Here is a 20,403-nt window from a genome sequence, read left to right on the forward strand (position 1 = left end):
TTAAAGAGGCCGGCACCACTCCCTTTCTCAAGGAGGAATTTACAACCTCCTGGACCCAGATGGACACCCCCTTCTTGTTTGATGTAATACGCCAAGAAGGGCAAGGGTCGAGCACACAGGTGGTCAACCAGACTTGGCCAAACACCTTGTCTGCATCCTTGGACTTAAATAACTGAAGCTCATCCATTTGAATGGTCTGCCCCCAGGAGACTGATGGAATCCAATGGATTTCTGAACACTCTTGAGGATTTTCCAGTGGAGAGAGCTGATGATCCAGCCGAGGCCCCAGTCTCACTGTGGAACAGTGAGATGTGGAGGGCCACTGATTTGACTGCACCTGAGTGCCCCCTCCGATGCTGTGGAGCCCGCTCTGTAGCGCGGGAGCTGCCTAGGGTCGACTCTGCTTTTGAGCATGAGCTCCTTTGTCGAACTGTTTGCAAACAATAAAATCGAGTTTGACCCAGCCTGAAGTTGACTCTCCTCTTTGGGGCAAATTGGACTAGTCTCCAGGGGACGAAACTAGGGATGTCAGAGAATTCCGCGATGGATCTCGGTGAGGCCGAATGCAAGTGCATTCGGCCCCCTGAAATCCATTGCGGAACGAAGCCCCTGGCTCCCCCAAACCACGAAGTCAGGTGGCATGAAGCCCCCACCCCACAAAAATAGCGCAAAACGGAGCACTTACCTGCTCCCGTCGGCACCAACTTGCGAATGGTGGCCGCCCTGCGGCCGCCATTCACTTCCTCTTTCATGCCGTGATAGGCTATGTAAATACATACATAGCCTATCACAGCTAACGCAGGGATGCCTTTTGCGTCCCTGCAGAGGCCGTGATAGGCTACGTAAGTATTTACGTAGCCTATCATGGTAGGCTAAAAAAAAACAAAACGCATATGCAAATGGCGGCAGCTACGGCTGCCTCCATTTGCGTTCCTTATTTTTGGCCGACTTAGTCTATGTAAATATTTACGTAGACTATTACAGCCAAAATAAATTGGAACGCAAATAGCATAGCGGGCGCTATTTGCATTCCCCTTTATTTTCGCCATAATAGTCTATGTAAATATTTACATAGACTAAGACAGCCAAAAATAAGGAACGCAAATGGCAGCGGCTGTAGCCGCCGCTATTTGTGTACGCGGTTTTGTTTTTTGGTTTTTTTACCCAGAGCCCTTTGCAGCCGGAAATCCAGCTGCAGACGGCTCTGGCCTGGGCCTGGCCGGCTGCTCCGCGGAGCCACTGTGGAGCACAGCTGGCCAGTTGAGGATTCCTGGGGGAGGGACGGAGCGCCTCCCCCCCGAAGACCAGGCGAAGCGGGGAAGGCTTCCCGCCTCACCCGGCCGAAATTCAGGCCGGGGAGAAGCGCCCCGTCTCCCTGGCCGCGAAACAAAAAGTAAAAAAAAAAAAAAAGACCCTGTGATAGGCTACGTGACGATTTATGTAGCCTATCATGGCTAGATTTCCAAAGTCAGCCGTGATAGGCTACGTAAATCGTCACGTAGCCTATCACGGGTGACTTTGAAAAAAAAAAGCGGTCCATGGGCGCCGCCATTTGCGTTCGTTATTTTGGCACGTCTCGTCTACGTAAAGATTTACATAGACTACGGCGAAAATAAGGGCAACGCAAATAGCGTTCCCTTATTTTCGCCGTAGTCTACGTAAATCTTTACATAGACTAGACGTGCCAAAATAAGGAACGCAAATGGCAGCGCCCATGGGCTGCCGCCATTTGCATACGCGCTTTTTTTTTCCCCCCAAAGTCACCCGTGATAGGCTACGTAACGATTTACATAGCCTATCACGGCTGACTTTGGAAATCTAGCCGTGATAGGCTACGTAAATCGTTACATAGCCTATGCACGGGTGTGTGTTTTTTTTTACTTTTTTTTTTTTTTTTTTGCAATGGCGGCGGTGGCAGCCGGTCGGGAGACCGCCCGCCGCCACCGCCCGCGACAAAACACCACTGAACCGCCGCCGGGACCTGCCGCCGGGAGGGACATTCGTCAAAGGTAAGTCCCGTCCTGAGGGGGGCGGGGGGGGTGGCAGAGAATTTCACCGCCGATTTTGGGGGGCCGAATGCGTTGGTGCTTGGCCCCCAGAAGATTCGGGGAGAAATTCTCCGCCATCCCTAGACCCTGGGTGCTGTCTGAATCAAGTAGTGAGATAGATTTGCCTCAGGGAAAGTGAGGTTATCAGCATATGGATAAGTGCCGACCAAAATCCACTGAAGGCGAGAAAAGGTTGAATATAAAGTTCAATATTGTAAAGTCATGATGGTATGCTCTGAGATGAAGCCCAAAGCCCCTGTTCTCCCCAATTCAAGCTGGACACAAGGAGCCTGAAGATTGGGAGACCCTGCCCAAGGTGCCCTGAGCTCCCCCCCATCTTATTCGGTCTGTTAGGTTGGGAGGAGAGGTTGTTGGGGGAGGGAGGGGGCCCTCCAGAGACAGTCTGTTTGCCACCATATCCAAGTTTGTTAGAAGAAGCAAAAGCAGTTGAAAAAGTTGACACTTCTGAAGAAAGATTTGTTTGAAGTCTTAATGACTGTGGCAAAATCAAGAAACAAAGACAGAGGAAGTTCTTAAAATATCAGGGTCTGTGTGAGCTTATCTCTGTCTGCCTGCTCAGAGCAGAGCCAAGGGGGAGTTACCTAACTGCCTTCGCTGCTGCTGGTTTAGCCTTAGCAAGCAGAGAGGCTGGAAGGTGTCTGCGAGGACTTGACAAAAGAGTGAGATTTGCAAAAAAAAAAACAAAAGCCAAAAGCATCACAGCTGGAAAGCTGAGCAGCACTGCTCTCTTCTTATCTGTGGAGGAATATAGAAGAGGTATAAGGTTACACCTTCCCCATTTGAACTGATGAAGAGACAGAGAGCTTTTGTTAAACACATCCCGTCTTTATGGCCCAAAGCCTTCTTTGTTTAGATCTATCATTGTTCAGACTTTTGAGAGGCACTCTGCACACGGACTGGAAATTTGGACAGTTAAAGACTTGCCATGAAAAGTACTGTGAGGCTTGTCATAGCCTTAAACTCCCATTGTTGTAGATTGTGTGTTTGTTTGTGATCAGCTCAGTGTACAGTTTGATTGTGATTTCAACACTCAGATAAAAAGCTGCATTTGACTGAAACAACTGGGCATATTTAGCCTTGAGAAGACTGAGGGGAGATCTGATAGTGCTCTTCAAGGACTTGAAAGGTTGTCACAGAGAGGAAGGCCAGGACCTCTTCTCGATCATCCCAGAGTGCAGGACACGGAATAATGGGCTCAAGTGACAGGAAGCCAGATTCTATCTGAACATCAGGAGAAATGTCCTGACTGTTAGAGCAATACGACAATGGAACCCATTACCTAGGGAGGCGGTGGGCTCTCCCACGCTGGAGTCATTCAAGACGAGGCTGGACAGCCATCTGTCAGGGATGCTCTGATTTGGATTCCTGCACTGAGCAGGGGGTTGGACACGATGGCCTTGTAAGCCCCTTCCAATCCTACTATTCTATGATTAGGGATGTCAGAGAATTTCGCCACGAATCTCAGGGAGGCCGAATGCCAGGACATTCGGCCCCCCAAAATCGGTGGTGAAACGGTCTGCCACCCCCCCCCCCGGGGACGGGACTTACCTTGTGCGAATGTCCCTGGCGGCGGCGGCTCCGGCGGCGGTTCAGCGGCGGCCGGTCTTCCGACCGGCGGCCACCGCCGCCATTTCCAAGTTTAAAAAAAAAAACACATGATAGGCTACGTAAACATTTACGTAGCCTATCACAGCTAGATTTTTAAAAAATACCGTGATAGGCTACGTAAATGTTTACTAGGGATGGTGGAGAATTTCTCCCCGAAACTTCGGGGGGCCGAGCGCCAACGTGTTCGGCCCCCCGAACAAGTTTTGGGGAGAAATTCTCCGCACCCCCCCGCACCCCCCCCCCGGGACGGGACTTACCTTTGCCGAATGTCCCTCCCAGCGGCGGGTCCGGCCTACGGTTCGTCGGGTCTTCACGGGGGCGGGGGCAGCAGCTGATCTTTCGACCGGCTGCCGCCGCCGCCATTGCAATAAAAGAAAAAAAAAATGCCCCCGTGATAGGCTACGTGACGATTAACGTAGCCTATCATGGCTAGATTTGCAAAGTCAGCCGTGATAGGCTACGTGAATCATCACGTAGCCTATCACAGGTGACTTTAAAAAAAAAAAAAGCGCGTACGGATAATGGAGGCCCCCATAGGGAGCCGCCATTCCCATTCCTTATTTGGTCGCTGTAGTCTACGTAAAGATTTACGTAGACTACAGCGACCAAATAAGGAACGCGAATGGCGGCTCCCTATGGGGGCCGCCATTAGCGTACGCGCTTTTTTTTTTTTTAAGTCACCCGTGATAGGCTACGTGACGATTAACGTAGCCTATCACGGCTGACTTTGCAGATCTAGCCGTGATAGGCTACGTGAATCATCACGTAGCCTATCACAGGTGACTTAAAAAAAAAAAAAGCGCGTACGGATAATGGAGGCCCCCATAGGGAGCCGCCATTCCCATTCCTTATTTGGTCGCTGTAGTCTACGTAAAGATTTACGTAGACTACAGTGACCAAATAAGGAACGCGAATGGCGGCTCCCTATGGGGGCCGCCATTAGCGTACGCGCTTTTTTTTTTTAAGTCACCCGTGACTTTTAAGTCACACTGACTTTGCAGATCTAGCCGTGATAGGCTACGTTAATCGTCACGTAGCCTATCACGGGGGCGTTTTTTTTTTAAAAAAAAACTTTTGAGTTCGCGGCCGGGCGAGGCGAGGCGCCTCCTCCCCGGCCTGAATTTCGGCCGGGCGAGGCGGGAAGCCTCCCCCCCGGCCTGAATTTCGGCCGGGCGAGGCGGGAAGCCTCCCCCCCCGGCCTGGACTTCGTGGGGGGAGCAGTGAAGCGCCTCCCCCCCACCGTGAACAAGCTTCGAGGATAGGTAAGTGAGTTTCGTCCACCCCTAATGTTTACGTAGCCTATCACGGCTGAGTTTAAAAAAAAAAACACACGCGTACGCAAATGGTGCCGCCCATGGGCGCTGCCATTTGCGTTCCTTATTTTGGCACATGTAGTCTACGTAAACATTTACGCAGACTATGGCAAAAATAAGGGGAATGCAAATAGCATAGCGTCTACGCTATTTGTGTTCCCCTTATTTTCGCCGTAGTCTACGTAAATGTTTACGTAGACTACATGTGCCAAAATAAGGAATGCAAATGGCGGTGCCCATGGGCGCCACCATTTGCGTATGTGTGGTTTGTTTTTTTTTAACTCAGCCGTGATAGGCTTCGTAAACATTTACGTAGCCTATCACGGCTGACTGCAGGGACGCAAACGGCGGCAGCTATAGCCGCCGCCATTTGCAGTCCCGGCAGGACAAGATTCGCGGTGGGAGGGATGGGGCGCCTCCCCTCCAGCCAGAATTTCAAGGGGGAGGGACAGGGTGCCTCCCCCCCGGCCAGAATTTCGGGGGGAGGGACGGAGCACCTCCCCCCCACCGTGAATCAACTTTCGTAAAAGGTAAGGGGCTTTCGTACATCCCTATCTATGATTCTATGATTTCCAAGGCTTTGATTTCATTTACCCTAATGAAGCACACAGACACAAATTTCTAGAGATTCACAGACTACAAAAGAAACAGCCTTCAAGAAGTTTAAAGAGAAACTGCAACATGAGTTTCCGTTTAGAAGAAAAAGGGGCAGCAAATTCTCTTAACTTAAGAGGTGAGAGGGAAAGATTCCCCCCTCTCTTGTGATACCTCTAAGCCCAGCTGTGTTTCTGAAGCCTGAGAAAGTTCCTGCCCCACGTGTTCCAGCTCTTTCTCAAAATCTGAACTGTTCTGACGTTCCATTTGCTCAGAGGCAAACCTGACACTCTGCCCAAACTCATGCAGCGTGGAGTTGCTGATGCAAAAATGGTGGCTTGGAACTCTTTGCATGTATAAGAATGCCGATTTTGATGGGCCCTGACCATGCAGTCAGAGGAGCAGCAAAATTCTTAGATCTGCTCCACCATGCCCTACGATGCAAAACAAATGTTTTCCAGTCATGGTGTTTGATTTTAATAACATGAGAAAGGTATAAAAGAAGGCAGAAGGAAGTAGCAGACGAAAAGGCTTAAAGTAGGGATGGCAGAGAATTCCGCCATGGATCTCGGGGAGGCCGAATGCCAGTGCATTCGGCCCCCCGAAATCTGTGGCGGAATGGCCTGCCACCCCCTGCCCCACCCCCTGCGGATCCCCCCGGGATGAGACTTACCTGGGCGGATCTTCCGGGAGGTGGCGGGTCCGGCGGCGGCTGGTCTTACGACTGGCTGCCACCACCGCCATTTACAGGTTTGTTTGGTTTTTTTACACACACGTGATAGGCTACGTAAGTTTTTACATAGCCTAAAACGTCTGGGTAAAAAAAAAAAAAAAAGGCGTACGCAAATGGCGGCGGCTACAGCCACCGCCATTTGCGTTCCTTATTTTGGGCCATCTTAGTCTACGTAAATAATTACGTAGACTAAGACGGCGAAAATAAGGGGAACGCAAATAGCGTCCACTACGCTATTTGCGTTCCCCTTATTTTTGCCGTCTTAGTGTATGTAAATATTTACGTAGATTAAGACGTCAAAAATATAGGGATGGCGGAGAATTTCTCCACGAATCTCGGGGAGGCTAGATGCCAATGCATTCGGCCCCCCGAAATTGGCAGTGAAATTCTCCACATACCCCGCCCCCCCCCCGGGATGGGACTTACCTCCTCCGAATGTCCCTCTCGGCGGCAGGTCCCGGTGGTGTTTCGGCGGCGTTTCGGCAGAGGTGGGGGCGGCAGCCGGTCTTCCAACTGGCTGCCACCGCCGCCATTACAAAGTAAATGTAAAAACACACACACACGTGATAGGCTACGCAACGATTTACGTAGCCTATCACGGCTAGATTTCCAAAGTCAGCCATGATAGGCTACGTAAATTGTTACGTAGCCTATCACGGGTGACTTTGAAAAAAAAAAAGCGCGTACGCAAATGGCGGCGCCCATGGGTGCCGCCATTTCTGTTCCTTATTTGGGCCTGGGTAGTCTACGTAAAGATTTTAAATAAATAAATAGCGTTGTCCTTATTTTCGCCGTCGTCTACGTAAATCTTTACGTAGACTACCCGGGCCCAAATAAGGAATGCAAATGGCGGCACCCATGGGCACCGCCATTTGCATATGTGCTTTTTTTTTTCCCCCAAAGTCACCCGTGATAGGCTACGTAACAATTTACGTAGCCTATCATGGCTGACTTTGGAAATCTAGCCGTGATAGGCTACGTAAATCGTTACGTAGCCTATCACGTGTGTTGTTGTTTTTTTACATTTACTTTTTTATTTTGCGGCCGGGGAGATGGGGCGCTCCTCCCCGGCCTGAATTTCAGTGGCGAGGGATGGGGCGCCTCCCCCCAGCCTGAATTTCGGCAGGGCGGGGCGCCTCCCCCTCCGGCCTGAACTTCGGGGGGAAAACCGAAGCGCCTCCCCCCCACCGCAAAGCAAGCTATGGGACCAGGTAAGGGACTTTTGTCCATCCTTACAAAAATAAGGAACGCAAATGGCGGCAGCCGTAGCTGCCGCCATTTGCGTACACGGTTTTTTTTGTTTTTTTCCCAGAGCCCTCCGTGGCCAGAAATCCGGCTGTGGACGGCTCTGGCCTGGCTGGGCCTGGCCGGCTGCTCCACGGAGCTGCCGCGGAGCACAGCCAGCCTCGAAGGATTCCGTGGGGGAAGAATGGAGTGCCTCCCCCCCGTTGAGGATTCTGGGGGGAGGGACAGAACGCCTCCCCCCCCATAAACATAATTCGCAAACAGGTAAGTGATTTTCGTACATCCCTAGCTTAAAGAAGAAAGAGATCTTATCCCAAATGTGTGTCGTTGAAATTAGTAAGAAGGTCTAAGCAAGTGAGTTTCTGTCGAAGCAATGGTAAACAACCTAACTTGCAGAGAAGACAAATAAAGAGTTAAAGCCGGTGCATGGTACAGACAGTTTGAAACATGATCTGCAGAACAGGCTAGCCAAAAGATAAGTGTGCCTGTTACAAGAGGGGGGCTATAGCAACCATAAAAAGGGGCAAAGCCCCCGTATGAAGCTTTAACAAAAATATTACCCACTAGAAGTGGACAATTAAAATTAAAAAAGGCTTTTCTTAAATTGAAGCAAGCCTTAATATCACCGCCTGCTTTAGCCTTATCAGACCCCCGATCATGAAATTTTCAGAGCTATGGTGCATGTGAGAGCACATGAAAAGGGTGCCATTCCTGAAAAAAGGAAAAGGCAATGCTGGCAGCCACCATGGGCAGAAATATAAACCGTGGCTTGAGAGCACAGAAGCGACTAGAGGGGGGGGTGAAAAAGGGAAGGGCCGACCAGGGCTCGATAAATGTGCGTATTGTCGAGAGAAGAGACACTGGAAGAAAGATTGTCCAGAGTTGAAAGAGAAAAGAAAAGAGACTCACCCTGAAGGCTGCCAAACACGAGCAGGGTCCTCCGGGGCAGGGGGGAGTCTAGCTGAAGGGCCACCACCCTACGAACAAACACTCGGGAGAATCCCAAAGTAAAAGTAAGGGTTGGTGGCAGGGACTGTGAGGCCCTAGTAGATAGTGGAGCCACATTTTCTATGATCCCTGTGAAGCCCCCCTGGCGAGAGAAAGTGGAAAGCATGTAACTGTAAAAGGAATTAAAGGGGGGGGGAACTAAATTGCCCATGTGTAAGCCCCTCCTCACAAAGATTGGAAATAACATACTGGAACATGCCTTTGTAATTTCATCTGCATGCCTGGTTGCCCTCTTCGGGCGGGACTTGTTAACAAAACTGCAAGCTAAAATCTTCTTCCGTGATAATCAGATTGTAGTACAGCTTCCAATAAAGCAGAGCTCAAATTATCAGATGGCCCTTCAAGCAAACAAGATTGTGTCAGAGGCCAAAGGGACTGAGATTTTAGAGAATGTTGATCCATGTGTGTGGGCAGACAGAACCCCTGCCCGAGCAAATGCATAACACCAGTTAAAAATCTTCTTTAAAAAGGGAGAGAGCCCTGTGTGCGTGAGGCAGTATCCTCTGAAGAAAGCCACCTGTGCAGGCTTGAAGCTGCTCATTGAGAAGTTCAAAAGATTATGGTTAGCTAATAAAGGGATCATCCCCCTTTAACACCCCAATTTTGGGTGTGCCCGAGGCAGATAGCACCTCCTTCAGGTTGGACCAAGACCTGAGAGCAGTGGCTAACTGCCCTTTGTGCCTCAAAAACAATTCAAAGATGTTTGAGCCCCCAGCTCAAATGAGAAGTCGCCCATGGGCTTACTATCCTTTTCAGAGATTTCATATTGACTTTTCATAGTTGCCCCTGACTCATGGCTATCGGTACCTGCTAGTAATAATAAAACCAATTGACTGACCACACAGACAGTAGCCAAGATCCTGTTAAAAAGTAATCCCTAGGCTCTTGTTACCTAAAGAGAGTGAATCAAATCAGGGGCCCCATTTTGTTGGACAAGTGACGCAAGTAGTGGCCCAGGCATAACAAACTAACTAGAAGCTACACCCCCCTTGGAAACCTCAATCCACAAGTCAAGTTGAGAAGATGAACCGCACCTTAAAGACAATGCTCACTAGAATTTGTTTAGAGATTAAGTTGAAAGGCCACAGGCCTTGCCAATCACCTTGACTCGAGTACGGTGCACCCCCAAGGGAAGTATTAAATTGACACCCTTTAAACGTTATATAAGCGCCCACCTCAGATATTACCTACGGCTGACAGCTTAAATGTGAATTTAGAAGTAAGAGTTTTAAGATTCAAGATTATGTTACTGCCTTGCAGTCTGTTTTGTTTTCACAGGTTTGCGACACCTCACCAATCCTGGCCTTTAGATGCTCCAGTGCATAATCTCAATCCCGGTGATTGGGTGCTAATCCAGTCCTAGAAAGATGAACCACCTACCGAGAAGCGGAAGGGTCCAGTTTCAGATCCTACTTACCACTCCCACTGCTATAAAAGTCGCTAAAGGGAAGAAGTGGATTCATCACACTGAATAAAGGCATCACCTGCACCAGAGAGGGTCACACCGGAAGCTGACCCACCTGAAGGCAGCCATTGGAATAATGAACCCCTGGAGGGACTCAAGTATTTGTTCATGAGAGAGCTTTCTCCTAACGCTTACTTATGCACATTATTCTCTCCTTCTTAAGTTTAGTTGCCTCAACACTCCCCACTCAAGTAAAAAACAACAACAAAAAACATTAGTTTAAGAGGCATGGTGAGCTTATGTTTAAGCAGAATAGAGATAATTTTGCTCTCTATTACAAACACCCATCAACTGTCAGAAACTTTACTTTGTTGCCTGCCTTAATTAGAAAACCACAGGTAGCTCTACAGAAAGAGGGCACTCTCGTTTCAAGGGTTCCTGATGAACTGAACAAAACTGAGTTCCAAAAGTTCAAATTCCAGACTTAACACCAAAAAAATGTGTTTTTGTTGTCAACATTCTAGTAGCTAGAACAAAGGCATCCTAGGCCTCACTTGCTGTTTAGAGAAAACCGTCCATGCCACAGCAATAATAGTTTGCGCCTTTAAGTGCATAGTCCACCGCTGGACCAAAGAGAGTATAAATCTGAGAAAAGCCTTTTGAGGGGGGAATTATAGTAAAAATGTAACCTAAAAGCCATTGTATGTGCCTTAAGCAGCACGTAGTATTGTAAGAGCTGCGCATGCCTGGCATGAGTAAGCAGTAACCCTAAGATAAGGTAGCCAGGCAAACTGCTAGCAACCAATCAAAGTGACATGCTAGCTAAGGAATGCAAGCTGAGGTGATAAAACGTGGGAGTTGCCTAGGGTCGACTCTGCTTTTGAGTGTGAGCTCCTTTGTCGAACTGTTTGCAAACAATAAAATCAAGTTGGACCCAGCCTGAAGTTGACTCTCCTCTTTGGGGCAAATTGAACTAGCTTCCAGGGGGCAAAACTAGCATTTTGTGCAACATCAGTGTCAGTTTCATTTCTCCACTTAAGTTTCATTTCTTCAGGTTGAAGCAGTACTTTCAGTTTTGAAGGAGGAGGGTATATAAGGAGAGTAAAAGCCAGTAAGAGTCAGAAAGACCAGGCTGTAGCCAGAGCAAGAACAAGAGAGAGACAACCAGAGCCTGAAGTGAGAGCAGAGTCTGAAGAGTGAGCAGGAAGAAGCAGCCTAGAAAAGTCTAAAGACAGCTAGGGTAGAGGAACTTGCATTTTGCAACTTTTATTTTCTTTTAAGGCCTTTTGTATCACTCAGCTCTATTGTGTAAATACCTTTAGTTGTGATTTGCTAGCTTTAAATTTACCAGTAAACTGTTGTGGTTAAACCCTGTGTCTGGTGTGTCAATCACCCCATGATTATTGGGAAAGAGGGGATTAAAAGAAGGAAGGTGAGACTCTTAAGGAGGCAAGAGATCCTTAAGGAGTTGCTCAAGGGGGTTCAGGTCATAAGTGGAACACTGACATATGGTGGTAACACTGGGATTCTAACAAAGGTGAAATTTGGCACTACAAAATATTTAAGGGTTTACCAATAGAGTTGACAAAGGCAGTGTATTTTATTTTGGGGTCTGCAGATTAGGGAACAGATAGGCTAGCAAGATGAGCCAGTATCTGTCTATGAACAAAACTGCCCTGATTAAACAATACAAAAAGGACAATTGGCAATGGGAAGAAAAAACTGTGGAAGAGCTTAAAGTAATGCTGATCACACATGCAGCAACTGGTGCAGAGAGGCCCATAAGTCCTGCTGAGCCCCGAACAAAAGAACGGGTGCTCAAAGAAAGGGAGTTGCAGATGTTGGCCAAGCAGAGGGCGGAGGAAAACAAGCTGCAGCAGATCTGGATGCAAGCAGAACAACGCAGACATGAGGAAAAGATGCAAGAGGAACAAAGCAGACACGCGGAAAAGATGCAAGAGGAACAACGCAAAGCCCAAGGGAAGCAAAGCAGACATCAGGAAAAGACGGCACACCTGATACAGGAGCAGCCAGCCAAGGTCATTCCCAAGGACTTCATAGCATACACCCCAGGAGAAGACCCACAGGTGTTCCGGATTACCTTTGAACAGGCAGCACAGAAGTGGGGACTACAGGAGAGTGAATATATGAAGTTTGTGCCTAATTTAATAAAAGGGGAGCTGGCAGAAATCTATAATAGCATGCCAGAGGATGGGGCTGTTACCTATGCTCAGTATAAAGAAACTGTGTTTAAAAGGTTCAGGTTGGGTCCTGAGCACTTTAGAAAAAAGTTCACAATGTTAACTCCTCAGTCTGGTAAATCTATGGTGGAATTTGGAACAAAGTCAAAAAACCTGCTACTGAAATGGGTAGAGGAAGCTAAGGCTGATACAAAGGAAAAAGTGCTAGACTTAATGGCTCTGGATGTGTTTTATTTTAGGTTACCCAGGAAAATAAAGCTACAGGTTAAGGATAAAGATCGTGATAATATAAGCCAAGCTGCTGAAATGGCTGACAAACTGATTAAAAACCAGGAAGGTTTGGGCCCAAGGTGGGAATCTGAAAAGAAAGGGTGGAAGGGAGAAACCCCAGTCAAAAAGGAGTTTTAAAAACCTCCAAATGATTCTTCTTACCCCAAAGATAGAGTCAGCTTATCATGTGACCAGACAGGCCATATCAGGGGCAACTGTCCCAGGTTACAAACCCCTTTGGGTGTTCCCAAAAAGGAACAAAACAAGCCCCAAGGTATAGCAAGTGTGAAACAGTCCTATAACTGTGGGTTTGTGATTTCTAACCATGAAGAGGTTAATAATCAGTTTCAAGAACCTGTTTGTATCAAGGATAAAACCATTATTGCTATGTTGGATTTGGGAGCAGATTATTCTTTGATCTGAGCCGATTTGGTGTCACCTGAAGATCCAATACCAGGAAGGCACATGGAAATGCAGGCACTTTTGAGGTCCCATTGGCAAGGTTGTCCATAGAATGGAGGGGATGGCGAGGGTTGTATGAGGTTGGTGTGATGGAACTTCAAGCCCAATTTGCCCTATCATTGTGGGAAAAGATATAATGGGTCCAGACGCTCAAATATGTGTGGTGACTCACAGTCAAAAGAATGCGGGGGGGGGGGAGCTCCAGCAGAGGGCCAGGAAAAATTTATTCTGGTTAAAAGAAAAGAAAAGAACCAGAAATACAACCTGCATTGATCCCTGAGGGATTAAACCAAACCCCAGAACCTCCCCATGAAGAAGCAAAAGCAGTCATGGAAGAGGCAGAACAAGCCCCTAAGGAATCTGTTGACCCTAACCCCAGTCAAGTAACTGAGGCAAATGGTTCTGAAGAGGAGAAGGTCCTAGAGACTCAGGTTTCTGACTTAGGAGGAATGGAGCAGTTCAGGCAGGAAGTCCTCAGTGATCCTAGTTTGGAACCTTTAAAAAGTATTGCTCCTCCTCAAGAGGTGCCTTTTTCTGAGGAAAAAAAAGAGCAGGCTGTTTGGAACAAAGGGTTGCTGTATGGACTCTGCTTGCCAAAAACCCAAGAGTGCAAGCCCCTAAAACAACTGGTGGTATCAATTCCAGCTAAAGTTACTGGAACTAGCCCATGATCTGCCATGCACAGGACATTTGGGAAAAAAACAAGACTAAACAAAGGTTAATGGTAAATTTCTGGTACTACCAAACAGGCAGCTGAATACTGCAGCTCTTGTGAAACCTGCCAGTGTGTGGGGAAATCAGGGCACCAAGGTAAAGCCCCACCTCTGCCTATCATAGGAGAGGCTTTTTTCAGAGCAGGAGTGGATATAGTGAGCCCCTTCAAAATGCCCACATGCAGAGGGAAAAAAATACATCCTCACGGATTTTGCCACCAGGTATCCAGAAGCTGTGGCACTAGCCTCTATAGATGCCTAATCTATAGCTGAGGCTTTGCTGGGAATGTTCTGTAGAACAGGATTTCCCCCAGAGATTTTGTCAGATTGTGGAACAAACTTTCTCTCTGAGGTAATGGAATGTCTGTGGAAGTGGTGTGGGGTAAAACACTTGAAAACTACTGCTTACCACCCCCAGTGCAATGGATTGGTTGAGAGATTTAACACCACCCTTAAGGGAATGATTAAATCTTATGGAAACACACACCCTAATGACTGAGATGACATACTGCAACACCTACTCTTTGCTTATAGAGTGGTTCCCCAAGAGTCAACAGGATTCTCACCCTTTGAGCTATGGCAGAAGAGTGAGAGGCCCTCTTGATCTCCTAAAAGAAAACTGGGAAGGTAAACTGGTGGAAAACAAAACTTCTGTGGTAGACTATGTGCTGAATCTCAGACAAACCCTAGATACTCTCTGTAAATTGATTCAAACAAATTTAACAAAGGCCCAGGAGGTGCAACAGTTCTGGTATGATCAAACTACATGCTCTAGAGCATTTAAGGTGGGGGATCAAGTAAAGATCTTTCTTCTTCTGTGCAAAGACAAGCTAAAAGCTGCTTGGGAAGGCCCCTATGTAATTAAAGACATATTGGTTGACTTATGCAGTGGTTAAGGAAAGGTCTGAGAAAAAGCCAAAAATGGTGCATGTAAACATGATAAAGCCACATTATACAAGAGATGGAGTGGTTTTACAGGTACACAGGGTACCTGACCAAAATGTGTAGCAAGAAGAGGGAAATGGTCTTATAACTCCTTTATGGACAAGGTTGAGGCTATTAAAAGCTGGGACATACCTAAAACCAAGAAACAGGTTAGATCATTCTTGAGACTTCCTGAGTATTAAAGGAAATTTGTACCTCATTTGGTGAAATTGCTGATTTGACAAAGACATGTAAACCTGATAAGATTGTGTGGACTGCTGAATATCAACAAGCATTTGAGAAATTGAAAGACATTTCAATGTCAAGGCCAGTGTTAAAGGCACCTGACTTTGAAAAGGCATTTATTGTAGTCATAGATGCTTCAGAAACCAGCAGCTGCATTGCTGCAGAAATATGACTCTGCCAAACACCCAGTAGCCTACCTGAGTAGGAAACTCTTGCCCAGGGAAAGAAACATGTCCACTATCCAGAAGGAATGTTTGGCAGTCGTGTGGGCTCTGGACAAGCTCAAACCCTATATTTTTGGAAAAGAATTTACTTTATGGACTGATCACCATGCCTTGCAACAGATACAGACTATGCAAAATACCAACTCAAAGCTCCAAAGATGGTCCTGTAAGTTACAGGAATTCCAGATGAAAATTGAATGTGTTGTAGGGAGAGCCAATGTTATCGTCAATGCTCTTTCCTAGAAGTAAAGACTGCTTAGATGCATTCTGTTAAGTTGGACATTTCACAATTCTCCTTGGTCAAGAAAAATGGTTCTACTTTAAAAGAAGCGGGGAAGATATGGAAGTCTGAAGCCTACAGAAGCAAAGGGAAGAAAGGTCAGGCTTAGAGGCCTGGAGTTTTCTGTTGAGAGGGGGTAACCCTGAGAGGAGAATGGCATCCTCGAGTAGCCATCCAGCAGAGTTCTTTTGGGTGATCTGGGGGCTGTTAACACTCTCTCCAGCAAATGGGGCCCTGGTCCTGTCAAGGACCAGCTATAACCTTTTTGCATTTCCGCAGCAAACTTGAGGCTGTTGTTACAGTTCCAGTCGAGAAATCTGATGCCACCATCTGCCCAAATTTGTGGGATCAGTTTCAGTTGCAGTGGCCTGATGACATGGTGTGAAGGTTTGAGGCCTACAGAAGCAAAGGGGGGGAAAGGTCAGGCTTAGAGGCCTGGAGTTTTCTGTTGGGAAGGGGTAACCCTGAGAGGAGAAGTTTCATTTCTCTGGATCAGTGTCAGTTTCATTTCTCCACTTAAGTTTCATTTCTTCAGGTTGAAACAGTACTTTCGGTTTTGAAGAAGGAAGGTATATAAGGAGAGTAAAAGCCAGTAAGAGTCAGAAAGACCAGGCTGCAGCCAGAGCAAGAACAAGAGAGAGACAGCCAGAGCCTGAAGTGAGAGCAGAGTCTGAAGAGTGAGCAAGAAGAAGCAGCCTAGAAAAAGTCTAAGGACAGCTAGGGTAGAGGAACTTGCATTTTGCAACTTTTATTTTCTTTTAAGGCCTTTTGTATCACTCAGCTATTGTGTAAATATCTTTAGGTGTGATTTGCTAGCTTTAAATTTACCAGTAAACTGTTGTGGTTAAATCCTATGTTTGGTGTGTCAATCACCCCATGTCTACAGCCTAAACCCCATGTTATTGGGAAAGAGAGGATTAAAAGAAGGAAGGTGAGACTCCTAAGGAGGCAGCAGATCATTGCTCAGGGGGCCCAGGTCACAAGGGGAACCTTGACCATGGTTTCCTCCTGGATGGGCATTGGAGACACTGTGTTACAGTGGTTCCGGTCTTACCTGTGGTGTCTATTTCAGAGAGTAACATTGGGTGAGCATTCCTCGCCCTTGGCAATTGAAAGAGGCTTTAGTGTGGTGGCCCCCTTTCTATGGAACTCCCTGCCTCTGGAGGTCAGGCAGGCACCAATACTGTGTTGTTTCCGGTGCCTCCTGAAAGTGTCTTTATTTCAGGAAGCCTTCCTTGACTGACCAGCCATGGTTTTTACTGGTTTTTTGTTTTTTTCAAATAATAATTTTTTATATGGAGTTTTATTATTTTATCTTCTTATCTTTTCATCTTTTATTGTTCTCTGCTCCAGAACCTGAATAAATGTGAAGTGGTATATAAACGTTGTAAATAAAATAAATACATATTCGGGAACTGCCAAAGAACTGCATGATCTAAAAGAGGGGTGGGGAACCTCAGACCTGAGGGGCAAATCTGGCCAGCCAGCATTCCACAGAGGGCCCCGCCCCCTTCTCCAGGCCACACCCCCTTTCCTTCAACCACCAATTGTTTGGTGGTTTCTTGGCTTCTGTGTAGTTTTTTTCCCCTATTCTATAATGTCCAAGTGCCTCTCCTAAGGGTTAGTTCCTAGTAGTAAGAACTTTAAGCTACAATATCCTGACATTTTTTAAAATTTTTGGCCCCACCCCCTTTGCCTTTGTCTCCACCCACCTCTAGAATGTGGCCCCCAAGAGCTTTTCCACAATTAAATTTGGCCCTCAGGCTGAAGGGGGTTCCCCACCCCTGATCTAAAACAACCATGTATTTGCAGAGAAGCACAGATGCTCCTAACACAAGTTAGTTGCGCTCGACCCTAGGCCTTTAAAGGAGGCAAGAGAGACCAAAAGTGAATGGCGTAAGCTAGCCAAGGGCAGTGGAGATAATAAATGCAATTCTAAGGGTCTGTCCAGACCACACATTTTTGGACCTGAGTAAACACTATGGGCAGTATCCAGTAGGGGTGCTGAGTGTGCTCCCTGGTGCCAGTGCACCTACACTAGCCCCGCCAGGCCTGGTGCGCATATGGTCCCTTCTGCACATGGCAGCGAAGTTGGACTTCTGGGGGCGAACTGTGGAAACAGCGACAACACCCGTTCCCGGAATGGGCGGGTTGCGCCCCTTCCAGGAACGGGCATTTTTGCTGTTTCCAGGGCTTGCCCCCAGAAGCGTGACTTTGGGGCCACGTGTGCACTGGGGCCAGCTGGGCTAGTGCAGACGCACGGGCACCAGGGAGCACGCTCAGCATCCCGACTGGATTCTGCCCTTTGTCTTCCTCCTATTATATGCAATAGACATTTTTTGTGCGTGTGGTTGCATTTCCATCATTGTAAAAATAGTTTTACAGGGATGTGATAGAATTTCAAATAATATTTGGCAAAATCTGAGTGCTCCTCCAACAACTCCATCCTGAAAAGTGCAAATAGCACTACTCTACTAAATATGTGTAGGTCTTTTGTGTTACTAGCGCATTCAGTAGTTGTCACTGAGACACATTCCCAATTGCAGATTTAAAATATGTTTTAAAAAATCACATATGATATGTAAGGGTTTGGCCAAGGATAAGTGCTTACCTGCTTTACAACATGAATTTATTTTTATTTATGTATTTATTTAAAACATTTGTATCCCACCCTATATCATTAAGATTCAGGGCAGTGTACAGATAAAATCAATTTACGCAGTATAAAACAATAAATAATTTAAACAGGTAAAACCATATTAAACCATTAAACAAGTTAATACCAATTAAAATCTAAAACAATAAAATAGTTAAAACAGGGTGCTACTTTAGGTAATGCATTTTAGCCCCCAAAGGCTTTGGTAAAAGGCCATGCTTTTACTTGGTGCTGAAATGAGACCAATGTCTGCACCGATCGGGCCTCCAAGGGGAGGGCATTCCACAACCAGAGTGCCACGGCAGAAAAAGCTCTCTCCCACATTCCACCATAGTGCATGTCTCGTACTGAATAGCCATGCATAGGGTGGCATACATTTCCACTCCCATCCTCGAAAAAGGGGTGTTAGATAAAAAGGGGAGGTCATAAGTAGCTAGTGTAGCTAGTGACTCGGTCACGTAGGCATGACACGTGACAGACGAGTCAGTTTAAACTGAGAGCAGGCGCAGAGACAAAGAACAATGAGTCAGTTTGAACTGAGAGCATGTGCAGAGACAAAGAACTGATGGAGAAGTACTGAGATATTAGGGGTGGGTATAAAAAGGTTGGGTGCGCCGTGTTCTGGGTCCAGACTGCTCTGCACCTGTTTTGCAAAACGATCAATAAAACTTTGTTGGCTCCACTGTCGCCTGCCTGGCCTCTCATATGACCAGAAGCAAGAAAGTTTTCTAACAATTTGGTGCCATGACTCGGATCGTGCCTTCTGGGACGCGTTCTTGTGCGTCGAGCCGAGGGGCCGCGGTGGGGAAGTGGCCACAGGCGGTTAACTTATACTGCCTTCCCCTCCCTGGCGGCGGGGAGACCGAGAGCACTCTTTTAAGGTATCGGCAGTGGATCCATGAGGCAGCTGGACGCAGCTGCGGGTGGAGTACTGTGACTTCAGGGTAAGTGGCAACTTACACTCAGGGAATTTGCGGGACAGTGCTGTGTGTGCGTGAGGTTTGTGTGAGACGCCTCTGGGCGAAGCGAGTGAGAAGCCCCGATTTGCATTTCCCTACCATGGCGACGGACTGGGTCAGAGAGGGGCGAAGCGTACGAATTGTTGGCTGAAACCACTGCTGTCATGGGCGGATCCCACTCTAGGCCTGAAGAAAAGTCTCCAACACCCTTGGGATGTTGTTTGCACAATTGGAATAAGTTTAAGCAAGATTATGGAACAAAAATTACGAAGGACGGTCTCGTCCTCCTTTGTACCCGGGAGTGGCCAGTATTGGAACCGCGATGGCCGCCCGAGGGGTCTTTTGATCCAAAAATTGTATCCGCTGTGCGTGTGATAGTTACCCAAAGGGGAAGTTGGGACCAGTTTCCTTACATCGACTCGTGGGCAACAAATGTGCCCTTAGAAGGAAAACCAGCAGCTTGGGTGGTAAAATGCATGTCTCTGGCCCTCCCTGTAATAACTACTAGAGTCATCAAAAAACAAAAGCTGCCAGCCACCTTACCCACGGCGCCGGAAGATTCATTACTTCCCCCACCCTATGGAATGGCCGTGTCAGGCGCCACGCGACCCCATCTGGTTGCTCCCCCTTCCCCCTCCTCAGAAAACTTGCTCAGCGAAGAAGTAAGGGATTGTGATCTCGTGATGGAAGACCGTCATCGCCTTCAACAGCGTGTGGAGACAATTGAGAGAGCCCTAAAGTCGATGGGGGGGAAGTGGGGCCCGTCTTACAAAAGGCGGATAGCCCAGAGAGTAGAGGGGAGAAGGGGGGCTCCACCTATAATTTGCGAAAGGATCCACAACCACCAACCAAACTGACACTCCCCATAAGAGAGGTCCCGGATCCCACTGCTCAGCATCCCCAAGGGACTATGTTCATATATGTCCCTTTTACAACATCTGATTTGTACAATTGGAAACAGTTCAACCCCTCTTTTGATGAGGATCCTGGGCCGCTCTTATCCTTAATGGAGAATGTGAGGCTTACTCACAACCCCACCTGGGACGACACTCAAATGTTACTGAATACTTGTTTTCTCAGTCAGAAACCTACTATTCTTGCCGGCGCGCGCGCCAAGCTTAGGGAGAATCTCCCCCTAGCGACCAAAGATGAGATAGCAGTGGTGTTGCCTTTAGGATGGCCTGATTGGGGAGTGGCCACCGCTGCACAAAGGCAGAGGCATGCCGAGTACTTTCGGCTCATTTTAGCAGGCATGAGACAAGCCGCGCGAAAGGCCCCCAATTTACAAAAGGTTTTAACATTAAAACAAGATAAGAATGAGCCGCCTGCAGCTTTCCTTCAGAGATTGAGGGAAGCCTTTGGGAAATATACAGAAATTGATCTGAGTGATCCCAATAATTTGAGAATTCTCACGACTCAGTTCGTGGGTAATAGTTGCCAAGATATTAGAAAGAAATTGCAAAAAGGAGGGTTGGCAGCAGACCTGGGAGTGT

The 20,403-nt window shown here is 47.4% G+C and overlaps 2 protein-coding genes across 15 annotated transcripts in view; one reads left to right on the forward strand and one right to left on the reverse strand.

Moving 5' to 3' along the window:
• Positions 1-20,403, reverse strand: part of CD47 (CD47 molecule) — a 97,953-nt gene that overhangs the window by 35,574 nt on the left and 41,976 nt on the right. The window lies entirely within an intron of this gene.
• Positions 11,589-13,067, forward strand: LOC146349694 (uncharacterized). Its single transcript, XM_084843324.1, has one exon. The coding sequence runs from the start codon at positions 11,619-11,621 to the stop codon at positions 12,582-12,584; it is 966 nt and encodes a 321-aa protein (XP_084699450.1). The 5' UTR covers positions 11,589-11,618; the 3' UTR covers positions 12,585-13,067.

The sequence above is a fragment of the Heloderma suspectum genome, chromosome 3 (assembly GCF_057233095.1).
Source record: "Heloderma suspectum isolate Gila_16-S chromosome 3, 16-S_ref, whole genome shotgun sequence".
Classification (NCBI taxonomy): Eukaryota; Metazoa; Chordata; class Lepidosauria; order Squamata; family Helodermatidae; genus Heloderma; species Heloderma suspectum.

Bases quoted from the DNA above. Each gene is read 5' to 3' on its own strand.
- LOC146349694 (XM_084843324.1), top strand. From the start codon at position 11,619: ATGAGCCAGTATCTGTCTATGAACAAAACTGCCCTGATTAAACAATAC.